General features: G+C 43.7%; 1 protein-coding gene across 7 annotated transcripts in view; it reads left to right on the top strand.

Annotated features, from left to right (window-relative positions):
* The first annotated feature begins 8,544 nt into the window (after window positions 1–8,544).
* LOC115093766 (solute carrier family 40 member 1-like) overlaps window positions 8,545–13,189 on the top strand; it is a 168,748-nt gene continuing 164,103 nt past the window's right edge. For 5 of the 7 annotated variants that reach the window (XM_029605988.1, XM_029605992.1, XM_029605989.1 and 2 more), the window contains exon 1: window positions 8,545–9,101. In XM_029605988.1, the coding sequence (XP_029461848.1) occupies window positions 9,056–9,101 (46 nt within the window). In that variant the 5' untranslated portion in view covers window positions 8,545–9,055. Of the gene's footprint in view, window positions 9,139–13,189 lie in introns of all 7 variants that reach the window. The other 2 variants (XM_029605994.1, XM_029605991.1) reach the window with 1 other exon arrangement.

Genomic DNA, 13,189 nt, shown 5'->3' with positions numbered 1-13,189 from the left:
AATTACAGCAGTTGGCTCTAACAGAAACAGTAGGGTATTTTTACATGTTATAACGGATATGAAATGCTGTACAGTGACAACAATCAGCACTTATGGTAAACCATAGATTGCGATAACATACCACAGAAACATGCCGAGAGAATTAATCTGTACTTCAGAAGTAGCTAATCTGTTTAATGCTCTTTGTTCCAAGAATCCAGTAGTCTTTTGAAATGCCCCATTCATCTTTTCACTAATTCACTAAGACTTAATTTTTTCTCAGACGCTATTTAGAAATTGTACAGTGCTCTGTAAAAGCAGATGATGCTCATTACCTTGAATGTCAGAAACCTAACATCTGAAAAAATATTTTCAGGTTAGTATGTTTAAATCCGTTTCTAGTTAGTTTTATTTTAACTTACTTTATCTGATTTTTTTTTTTTTTTTGGCTCATGAGCGTAACAACGGTTCTTGGCAAGAGGAGTAGTAGCAACCTCAGTTCCTGTCTTCTTGTGAAGCTATTCTATTTCTGAGAGAAGAACCACCTTGTAGAGACTGCTGAGATAACAGATAACCCCGAACTGGAGGGCGATAGAGGGTGGTATGGTTTTACGGGGAAATTAGGATGCGTAGGGAAAGGGAGCAATAATAGACAGGGATTGAGAAGAGGACTGGGAGTAGAAGTAAAAATAAGCAGGCACAATGTGAAATCTCCGTTAGCCAATATCATTAACCAGCCATGTAGTGGGTGATTACATGGACAGATTTGTAAAAGCATTCATTGGGTTAGCACAATATCTAAAGATTTGTTACTCAAAACAGATACGTTTGTTGGTTTTTAACTTTGTTTTTATTTCAGATTTACACATACTGCACTGAAGAACAAAAGTCAGACAGAAAAAAAAATGACCTGGTGATAAGGATCACTCAAAGTGCCTCAGCAATACCTACAGTCAACAAAGTTACTAAAACTACATCATGATGTACCATCTGCATCAATAATTACAAACATCAGTCTTTTTTCAATTTTTGGAGATTTGAAAAGCTGAACATGTCCCATAATGCTTAGCAACATCATATAGCAAAGTAGCTAAGTCTTTTCATCTCCAAAGCACTCCAGCTTATTTGGAACCAATTTAAAAAAGTAGAACCACACAGATTGTTCCAATTTAGGCTATACATGGGGGATGTTCAGAAACCATTTACCAATGTCAATGGCTATTTAAATGGGTAAAACTGTCTGAAAATTGCTCTCTCTCAACATGGCTAAAAGTCCTCACCTTCTTCCACAACATGCGCATGTTAACCCACATTTTCGTGGAGGCATTTTCAAAACTACTTGCGTTTTTTTTTACCCCAAAAAGGTAACCACAAGAAAAGCAGGTGCAAATGTCTTTGGGTACTATTTGGGCAATGTTCAAAGTGAACCTAGAGTGTGTTTGCCCTTTGGGAACTGCAAAATCTGCTGGGAAAAAGTACCTGTGGACGTTGTACCTGCCCACACAGTTTTGAAATTTGCCTTCCATAGGGGGGCAATTTTTAAACTGTCTTCATTGGGACATAGACCACAGGTATTTTTTCATCTTTTTGGCTTTTGCACAGATTTTTAAAACAAACATGCACATGGATTTTCTCTTGGAAACTTGCAGTGGATACAATATATATGGTCACTTGCAGCTCCTTTTTCTGCGGGTAAAAGTTTTCTGGGAAAGTATGTGTGAAGATTTATAAATGAAACCTTTCCATCCTCCAGCCTAAACATGCTCTCTGGCGCCCCTCCTCTCAATGGTGCTAAAGGTAGGCATGCAGTGAAGCAATGCATGGACTTTTAGCTGATTTTAATGAGGTGGCGCCTATAGGGAATGCAGAAGAGGGGTATACGCCTCAGAAATAGGATACAGGGGATATTCACCTCCCCCATTCTCCTGGGTTATCGGAGCGGCAGGGGACTTGGACGTCTCCCACTAGGTCCTTCCCTTGCCTCAGAGTCCTGGTACCAACCTGCAGTAGCAGGTACTCAGAAAAAAAATTCAGTGCCAAGCCTTGAAGCCCTCGCACGCTGACAGGACTGGTGGTACCCCCATCCCCTCCTCCTGCACCGGTGTCTTGTCACCATGGAAACCCATAGAAAAAGTGGGACACTGCTGGGTCTGTTAGTGTGCAAAGGCTCCCAGGCCCCACCTCTTGCTGAATTTTTTTTTTCAAGTAGCTACTGCTATGGGCCAGCGCCGCAGCAGGAGCAGGTCCAGATAGAGGCAAGACAGCAGTGATGCTCCGAAGCCTATGAAAATTTGGAGCTGGAGGCAGCTGCCTAAGGCCTGGATTTTCTTATACTGCAGGGATTACTGAATCCCGGTGGTAAATGGGGGGGGGGGGGGGGGGGGAGGCCTGCGAAAGCCGGCAGCAATCGCACCACCGCGGTGCTATCACTGCCAGCTTTCGCTCCCAATAGCGCCATCGTAAAAAGGTGGTGCTATTGGGTGAGCTACTGGCAGTGATAAGGGGCCTTACCTTTTCGCAGTCAGCGACGTTTCCGCTGCATCCGCCCCAACTCCTCCTCTTCCGGTGATGATGCCGCCCCCGCCTCCGCCCCGATCTAGGTATCGCACGTGAAAAGGGTTAGAAAATAACCCCCTAAGAGCTGGATTTTCCTACGGCGCAACTCTTATTGAATTGCGGGGTACTGGGGAGCAAAGCGGGAGGCAGGTCTGCGAAAGCTGGCAGCGATCGCACCACCGCGGTGTTATGGCTGCCGGCTTTCGCAATCCAATAGCACCACTGTGAAAGGTGGTGCTATTGAGTGTGCTACTGGCGGCAATAAGGGGCCTTACCTTTTTGCCGTCAGCGATGTCGTCGCCGCGTCCGCCCTGGTGCCGCCCCGATTCCTCCTCTTCCAGTGATGACGCCGCCCCGATCTAGGTATCGCGTGCGAAAAAGTCCCTTTTCGCATGCGATAGGGTTAGAAAATAGCCCCCTAAGTTTCCTGTATCTAAGTTCAGGCCTGATTTGTCAGTAGTCATTTTTCAGCCAACTGATATAGACAGGTAAAATACTTTTTACCCGCGTACATTGCTTTGAAAATTGACCTCAATCTTGCTGAAATAAAAAGGTGATCAATGAGTTTACAATCTCGAGATTTTTAATAAATGGGTTTTCCCTCCCAAACATGCTGCATCCACATCATCCAGGGCCAACTCCCCAGATAAAAAAAAAATTGCCTTATTCAATTTTTTTTTGCGTACTGGAATCAAGCAAACCCTGTCTCCAATTAAGTCCCTGCAGATATTACCAGATGATATATTTTAATTTATTACCCACAAGCAAAAGAAATTCAGTTGGAGACACATCTTGAAGGATAAGTTTCCTATACAGAGGTGAGGGTAACAAGGATGGAAGATCTAGTGTGTCAGTATATCTGAAGAGGGAATTTTCAGTAGCCCACATATGGCCGAATTGTCAAAGTGAACTTATGCAAATAAATCTACTTGGAATAATCACGGGTGCCCCCAGTATGTGTAGGAAGTGCTTTCCCCGCCCCCAACTCCTCCCCCTGGAATGCCTATTGCAAGTGCGGGGAAAAGTGCACACAGAATAGAGTGACTCGTGCCCTCCGAATAATTTTCAAAAACCAATTTATATTCTCCTCAAGGACTTGATACAGTATACAGTGTATTCTGCACATACATTGCTGTATGTGCAGAATACAAGTGCTTGTAATGAAATAAATCAGAAAGAAACAAATGACGAAGACCATGTTATAAGCCCGATATGCTCAGGCCATACTTTGGTAAGTTCATCCCATGCCAAAAGATGCATAAAAGGAGACAGAAAATGGTGACACTTCTGCGTTTTAAGACTGTCCCAACCATGCAAATTGGCTTATACACAAAAGGTGTTTCTATACTGAGATAAGAAACAGTTTTGCAGATTTTCTCGGCAATTCATATCTGTGTTTATGATTATTACCTAGTGACAACTAATCCTCCAACATACCTAAGTTCACCACTGAGCTGCTGCTATCTGTCCTTTAGGAAAAAAGAAAGGCTTTTTCCTTTCTGCAGGCTTTTGATTAGACTCAAGGTTTTAGAGTTTTTTCTTTTTTAGATTTTTGTATGGTCTGATTTATCTTTTTATGTTTATTGGTCTACTTGCTTTTATATTTGTCCTATGACTTGTGTTTTTGTTTTATATTGCTGCATATTGTCTTGTCTATTTTGGTTTTATGTTTGATGTCTGTTTTATGTGTAATATTGCATATTTGTTTTAGTTATTCACTACCAGAAGCCAGTAGTTTTAGGACTAGTGGGTTAGAAATGTTTGACAAAAATAAAATAAGGGGGAAACAGATAAATTAATGTATTGTTTACATTTTAAATTTACAAATTCGGTATTACATGTCTGGTATATTCATCATAACCCTTATATTGCACCTAAAAAATGTCTGAAATGTGAATTTCCAAGGCTATAAAATGACTATCCAAAAAAAAAATTTGTGAATGAAAGTTTTGCACATTAGCAAGCAACTGAAGACCAAAGGCAGAGTTTTGTGGAACCATAATTCTTGCTCACAGACGCACACACAAAAGCCCATACCCACGTACACATGGCTTATGGCCTGGCAGGAATTGTTACTTGAAAACTCAGCCTCTCTCTCTTCACTATTTCCCTGCCAGCATGCTTTGAGAACTATTTGACTTCCTTAGTCCACCAGCAATGGTAGCCCCAACCACTGTAACTTCAGTGCAAAGTCATGCATATGGGGAGTGGAAATCCGAATGAACTATATTCGATCGGGGGGGGAAAGGCTGATGTGCACGGAGCAGGAGAGGGACCTTGGGGTGATAGTGTCTAATGATGTGAAGACAGCGAAACAATGCGACAAGGCGATAGCAAAAGCCAGAAGAATGCTGGGCTGCATAGAGAGAGGAATATCGAGTAAGAAAAGGGAAGTGATTATTCCCTTGTACAGGTCCTTGGTGAGGCCTCACCTGGAGTACTGTGTTCAGTTCTGGAGACCGTATCTACAAAAAGACAAAGACAAGATGGAAGCGGTACAGAGAAGGGCGACCAGGAAGGTGGAGGATCTTCATCGGATGACGTACGAGGAGAGATTGAAGAATCTAAATATGTACACCCTGGAGGAAAGGAGGAGCAGAGGTGATATGATACAGACTTTCAGATACTTGATAGGTTTTAATGATCCGAAAACAACGACAAACCTTTTCCGTAGGAAAAAAATCAGCAGAACCAGGGGTCACGATTTGAGGCTCCAGGGAGGAAGATTCAGAACCAATGTCAGGAAGTATTTCTTCACGGAGAGGGTGGTGGATGCCTGGAATGCCCTTCCGGAGGAAGTGGTGAAGACAAGAACTGTGAAAGACTTCAAAGGGGCGTGGGATAAACACTGTGGATCCATAAAGTCAAGAGGCCGCCAATGAAGACTGGGTGACTCGCCAGAATGATGGCTACTGCCTGGACACAATACCCTTATTTAATAAACATACACATGCTTACTGTGACTCCATCGCTCTAAGCTTCAACAGCAAGAGGAAATGGAAAAAAGGATTTGCACTCACAAAGAGGGGAGTAGCTGGCTTGTTACGGCGGTTACTACCCCAAACCAAATATGCCTGATACTTCACTTTCAATGCATATACAGCATAGCTCTCTGCTTCAACGACAGGGGAGAAAAATAACTGATACTTCACACATCCAGCAGAGCTCTCTGCTTCAACGGCAGGGGAGAAGAAAAGAGGGTTCGCACTCACAAAGCGGGGAGTAGCTGGCTTGTTACAGCGGTTACTACCCCAAACCAAATGTGCCTGATACTTCACTTTCCATGCATATCCAGCATGGCTCTCTGCTTCAATGGCATGGGAGAAAGACTGATACATCACGCATTTCCAGCATAGCTCTCTGCTTCAACAGCAGGGGAAACACCCCCCCCCCAAAAAAAAAACAAACTGATGCTTCATGCATATCCTGCACAGCTTCAACGACAGGGGTGAAGAAAAAAAGGATTCGCAATCACAAAGCGAGGAGTAGCTGGCTTGTTACGGCGGTTACTACCCCAAACCAAATGTGCCTGATACTTCACTTTCAATGCATATCCAGCATGGCTCTCTGCTTCAACAGCAGGGGAGAAAAAAAACTGATACTTCACGCATATCCAGCATAGCTCCCTGCTTCAACGGCAGGGGAGAAGAAAAAAACAAAGAGCTAAGAGAAACAGATAAGTATGAGAGAAAAAATGTGTGAAGCTTGCTGGGCAGACTGGATGGGCCATTCGGTCTTCTTCTGCCGTCATTTCTATGTAGGACTGTAGCTCCCAGAATGCCCCCTTCTTTCAAGGGACCACCTTTGATGACTTCATCATGAGCCTCCACAGCTGGGTTCACTAGTGAGCAACAATGGCTGGCAAGAGTGACTAAACAACTACCTATGGATGTAGGGGTCAATTCATCCCTACTGTTTTGGGCCTGCAGTTTCTGAATAGCACCAGATATTAGGTTTTCCTGAACAGCACTGTTAAATACAAAATAAAAATGCTTTTCTATTTGCTTTGATTTATATTCCGCTTTTAAAGGAATTCAAAGAAGATTGCATTCCTGTAGGTTTATTAGGAAATGATTTAGGGCTGACAAACACCTTTTGAGCACAACATGAAGAAATATATTTCAGATGGGGAGGAGGCTGACACTGTAGATGCCCCATTAATGCCCTCTGATTCACTTCAAACCGGCTATCCAAGAATTATTCACACCCCACACTTAATATGGCTTTTATTCATCTCTTGGAGGTCTCCACCATGGAAATATTTATTCTTGCCCCTGGTCAGGAATGAGTCCAAGCTATCTCACTTTACTCCATCCAGCTTCTATTAACTTCTCTGGGAGGAAATGTGTTGATTTTATTTTCCTGCTATGGAAAATCAGAGAAGCCTAGCTGTGCTGTCTTATGTTCCTTTACTCTATCATATTACAGATAAGATACACAACAACAACAAAAAAACAAACCACACAAAGAGGCTTTGAGTTACAACAGCAAAGCCATGAATGAGAGGTTTTAAATAGCTGGTTACAGTGTAAGTGGGATTAAACTGAGGATCATCAAACATGATGTTGGTTATAGGTGGGAATCAAACTGAGGATCAGACATGATGCTGGGACTAGAAATATTTAAAAGGAAAACTCTGGCTATGTATGTTGTTACTGTTCAGTCTAGCTTTAATTGGTGTAAATAGGCCAAGCACTGTCTGAATGAATTGAGAAATGCCCTCTCCAGCCTGAGCTGGAATGGCATATCTTTTGCATGAGCAGAAAGAATAAGGAAGGTGATTTTCAAATGCACTCACCTGCATAAATCCCAGTTTTGTGTGTGTAAGTGGCTCTTTGAAAATTGGCCTGGTCAGCCCATGTGTAAAAATACGCATGGAACACAATTTCTCATGTACTTTTTTACATGTGTACTAAATAGGCATTCTGGGGTGGAGCTGGGGTACTATCGGGACTGACATACATATATTTGATTTTCAAAAGTTGGCCTGCAAATCCAGAAAAACTCAGTCACAGCTGCTCTGGAATAGGCATAACTTTATGTGCACAGGGCACATGGTGTTGACACACTTGGGAATGTTCAAAACTGATTTCTGTGCAGAAATCTGCTCTGAAAATCCTGGCTAGTCTGCCTCTAAAAAGCATCCACGGACATCAGCTTATGCGGGCTGGTTGAAGATTGCCCTCCTTAAACCTAAGTGTGGACAGTGGCCTTGAGGAGAGGAAATTTCAGGCTGGATTTGATATGGTCAGTGCTGAACTTCATGCACCAAGCATGCTCTGTAGTGCACCTTAGTTTTACAAATGCGCTAATTTTAGCGCAACATTCTAGCTACAGCGCTTTACTGTGCGATAAAGAGTGAAACATTATGGCACACTTTTCTGTACAATGAGGGGGCAATTTGCCAGCTGCCTGCATAGCTGCAAATAAAGTAATGGGTTTTGCATGTAACCAAATTTTCTCGTTGAAAATGAGTGCCATGCATGTTTGAATAAAAGCGTCCGCCTGCTTTGCACCTGGTATTTGTGAGGACAATTTTCAAAGGCATTTACACTGGGAAAAAGGCCTGACTGGGAATTGTCCTTCTCAGATCTCGTTCAAAATCGTAGCAGGAGCCGCAGGGTTCGTGCACTTTTATCCTCATCACAGCGTGGTGTTCCTGTGGGGGAGGGGGTGTAGGTCACGGGAGAAAGACAGCAGGTATACATTTCATTTTCAAATGCATGCGTGCTATTTTGTCACCCCCCGTCACTCTCCATCTCCCACACAAACAGCAGGTGCAAGGTACATGCACATGTACTTTGCACTTCCAAAAAAGCGATTTATCTGTGAAAATCTGCGGAAAGCACACGCACGTTAAGACCACTGCATCGCATGGGCGGTGGTGAGGGGGGTGGCAAAACAGCACACGTGCGCATTTAGACATTTAAATGTGTGCACGTCGTCGTTTCCCCCCCCCCCCCCCTGTAATTAACCGCTGCCCGCAGGCGCGCCTCTTTGGAAGGCGCTGCATTTCAGGATGGCAGTTTTCCATCAGGCCAGTCTACGAGCACAAATGCCTTGAAGTATCGGTCTCCGGAACGGCAGGGGCGAAGCGCGCGGACACCGCCTGCGAAGTGCTCGGCCGTGCTCATCGTCAAAGAGAAAATCTGCGTAACGTGCGCAGGCTTCGGAAGTCGCCCCTCCGTCGTAGCACGTATTGCCGTCACGCTGAATATTTAAGAGGCGATTTGCCCTAATTTCGTGTTCTCGTTCACTGTAATAAAAACCAGAAGAGTATGGGCGCCCGAGAGCTATCCGGAAGGCGCCAGTAGCCAAGTAGAAATGGAGAGGGGCCGTTGCTTTTCTCGCGACAGACGAGCAGCGATACCTGCTACCCACTGAATCCAGTGCAGCGCTTCCAGCTTCTACTGCCGAAGCTGGCAGAGGCCACAAAGGTCTAACTGCAGTATGTAACAGCTGCCTGCTTCCCTGTAGAAACACTCCCCCTCCCCCCTGGGCTGAGGCCTGGAACGTTAGCATGGCTGCAGAACCTCCCGGCAGCGGCAGACCCCCCTGGAATATTGGTAACTGACCTTCATTAATTATTAGAGTGAGCTAGAGGTAATCTTTGATTTTTATCTGCGCCTATTTTATTTCTGCGGACAGAGCTGTTTCTGTTGTACATTAAAGCTGCCAAAAATCAATAGCTGGTGTGGCTGAGCTGTGCTGTTCTCACCCGCTTTTAATGCTCAAGAAAACGCTCCAAAATAGACCCCCCAACGCTTTCCTGAAACATTTTTTGCAATTTCATTCCAACTAAATAGAGTAAAAGTGGCACAGGCCAGCTCCCATAGTTTTACAAGCGAGGAAAAGAAAAGGAAAATAACATTCTTTCCTCTGGGAGAAAACATGGTAACTACATAGGCTAAAAAAAAAGAAGCCGCATAGAATTACCGCTGCTCTGGGAAGGAGTAAATTTGTTTGGAGAAGAGGCCTTCAGGAGACTAAAGCCACATGTTTAGGTGGGTGAATAAGTGCTTCTGGGCAGGGCTGGAGGCAGAGCAGAACCTGATATTGGAGATTACAGGTGTGCTCTGTCTATACCTGGAACTCCACAGATTTGGCCAAGAGAGTTTGAAATTGTAAAGGAATTGCCAGGTTTCTAGGCCAAAATCCAATTACTCCAGGTGCTTGTGGCAACATAAGAGGTCTTTGGGGGGTCCAGAGAACTGATTAAATGGTGGGACTCTGGCAAACCTTTCACAAACTTCTTTATTTAATGACCAGAAACAAACAAAAGCAGCTCTGCTATTCTTCACAGTTCACAAAACAAAAGGCAGAAATACAACTAACAGTTAAGAACATAAGAACATAAGAAATTGCCATGCTGGGACAGACCAAGGGTCCATCAAGCCCAGCATCCTGTTTCCAACAGAGGCCAAAAACCAGGCCACAAGAACCTGGCAATTACCCAAACACTAAGAAGAACCCATGCTACTGATGCAATTAATAGCAGTGGCTATTCCCTAAGTATAATTGATTAATAGCCATTAATGGACTTCTCCTCCAAGAACTTATCCAAACCTTTTTTGAACCCATCTACACTAACTGCACTAACTACCTTCTCTGGCAACAAATTCCAGAGCTTTATTGTGCGTTGAGTGAAAAAGAATTTTCTCCGATTAGTCTTAAATGTGTTACTTGCTAACTTCATGGAATGCCCCCTAGTCCTTCTATTATTTGAAAGTGTAAATAACCGAGTCACATCTACTCGTTCAAGACCTCTCATGATCTTAAAGACCTCTATCATATCCCCCCTCAGCCGTCTCTTCTCCAAGCTGAACAGCCCTAACCTCTTCAGCCTTTCCTCATAGGGGAGCTGTTCCACCCCCTTTATCATTTTGGTTGCCCTTCTCTGTACCTTCTCCATCGCAACTATATCTTTTTTGAGATGCGGCGACCAGAATTGCACACAGTATTCAAGGTGCGGTCTCACCATGGAGCGATACAGAGGCATTATGACATTTTCCGTTCTATTAACCATTCCCTTCCTAATAATTCCTAACATTCTATTTGCTTTTTTGACTGCTGCAGCACACTGAGCCGACGATTTTAAAGTATTATCCACTATGATGCCTAGATCTTTTTCCTGGGTGGTAGCTCCTAACAGGGACCCTAACATCGTGTAACTACAGCAAGGGTTATTTTTCCCTATGTGCATCACCTTGCACTTGTCCACATTAAATTTCATCTGCCATTTGGATGCCCAATCTTCCAGTCTTGCAAGGTCCTCCTGTAATGTATCACAGTCTGCCTGTGATTTAACTACTCTGAATAATTTTGTATCATCCGCAAATTTGATAAACTCACTCGTCGTATTCCTTTCCAGATCATTTATATATATATTGAAAAGCACCGGTCCCAATACAGATCCCTGAGGTACTCCACTGTTTACCCTTTTCCACTGAGAATATTGACCATTTAATCCTACTCTCTGTTTCCTGTCTTTTAACCAGTTTGTAATCCACAAAAGGACATCGCCTCCTATCCCATGACTTTTTAGTTTTCGTAGAAGCCTCTCATGAGGGACTTTGTCAAACGCCTTCTGAAAATCCAAATACACTACATCTACCGGTTCACCTTTATCCACATGTTTATTAACCCCTTCAAAAAAAATGAAGCAGATTTGTTAGGCAAGACTTCCCTTGGGTAAATCCATGTTGACTGTGTCCCATTAAATCATGTCTTTCTATATGCTCTACAATTTTGATCTTGAGAATAGTTTCCACTATTTTTCCCGGCACTGAAGTCAGGCTCACTGGTCTATAATTACCCGGATCGCCCCTGGAGCCTTTTTTAAATATTGGGGTTACATTGGCCACCCTCCAGTCTTCAGGTACAATGGATGATTTTAATGATAGGTTACAAATTTTAACTAATAGATCAGAAATTTCATTTTTTAGTTCCTTCAGAACCCTAGGATGCATACCATCCGGTCCAGGTGATTTGCTACTCTTTAGTTTGTCAATCTGGCCTACTACATCTTCCAGGTTCAACAGTATTTTCTTTCTCTAGGTTTCCTTCTCTTCCCTGGGCCTGGCTAGTTATGTTTCTTTCCCAGGGACCTCTGCCCAAGACCAGGATTCACTGTTGTATTAGGCTTAAGGTGGACCAGGCCAGTTCTCTGGAGCTGGTCCTTTAAGATGTTCTAGGGTTTTCTCCTGTATACCCCTTCACAATGCTACTCTAGAAGCAGGCCGCAGAAGAAAAAAATTGCCTGGACCATGGGTGGGGGAAGGGAGGAAGGAAGAGGAGGAGCAGCATCGTATCAGGCCCCAGTGGTGGAAGAAGAAACAAGGACTGCATGGGCCCCATGCAAAGACTGGTCAGCTCCACAGAGCAGAAGAAACAGGAGATTGGTCTCCCCTGCAGCACAGAAGAAGCTGGAGTAGATCGGTTGATGCCAGAGAGCAGCAGGAAGCAGGAGGTGATCTCTTGGCCAAGCATAGAAGAAGGAAGGAAGAAGACCAGCAGGCCTGGAGGAGGTGGCTGTTGTCAGTGGTGGATTCAGAGTAAGGAGAGAGTACAAGTGAGCATGTTTGTGAATGAGAGTGAGTGTTCGTGTGAGAGAAATATGTGTGGATATATCTATGAGTGTGTATGTGGAAGAGAGAGAAAACTGTGTGTTGACCTGTTTGTGGGAAAGAAGTGTGTGTGTGTGTGTGTGTGTGTGTGTGTGGCATGTTTGAGTGTCCATGTTTGTGAATGATGGAGAGATGTGTAGGGGCATTGTGTGAGTGTGCATGTAGAAGAGAGAGGTGTGTGTGTGGATTTGTGTTTGTGGAAGAGAGAAGTTTGTGGGCGTGTGTGTGACACACTACATAAGTGGAAGAATGAGAAGACTAAAGAATGTGTATGAGAATGAACTTGTATGTGTTCAAAAAAGAGTAAGAGTGAAAATGTGAGTGTATAATTTTGTGTGTATCCCCAATCCCCCTTAATCTGCAACACTCAGGGTGAGTGGAAACCAAAAGTTCCCAGGTATGGCTCTGCCTCCTGTATGTTCCAAACATTTTTTCTGGGCCCTTCCAAACAAGTTTTTAATTCTTCCAAATTAGCATGAATAGCAATTGGATATTTTCTTTTATATCTGTAGCTATCTGCAAAAACTCAATATTTGGCTACTACTCATCTAGTGAGGACCCAGATCTCTGGGAGTGAATCAAGCCCAGAATGTTTAAATGTGCTTGCTGGAATTTATCCACAGGATCTTGCCATTAATCACCTCCATTTCTCACCACTTAATCTTTAGTGCATAAATATTTACTAAATAGATTATAACCAGACAAAATAATGAATATTCTCATACTAATAATAAACATTTATGCATGTTAACAGTGAAAACAGGGCCAGCGGGAGCATTAGGCAGACTAGGCGGCCGCCTAGGGTGCTGGAAGTGGGCGGAGCGTCGGTGGCGGATGCGAGGACGCCATTGTGGAAAAGAGTGAAAGAGGCTGGCAACAGCAGGGAGGTGGAAGTATACAGGAGAAAACCCCAGAATGTTGGGAATTATTAGAAAGGGAATGGTGAATAAAACGGAAAATGTCATAATGCCTCTGTATCGCTCCATGGTGAGACCGCACCTTGAATAATGTGTACAATTCTGGTCGCC

Source organism: Rhinatrema bivittatum, chromosome 6 (genome assembly GCF_901001135.1).
Source record: "Rhinatrema bivittatum chromosome 6, aRhiBiv1.1, whole genome shotgun sequence".
Classification (NCBI taxonomy): domain Eukaryota; kingdom Metazoa; phylum Chordata; class Amphibia; order Gymnophiona; family Rhinatrematidae; genus Rhinatrema; species Rhinatrema bivittatum.
This window is presented reverse-complemented; position numbering and strand designations above follow the sequence as displayed.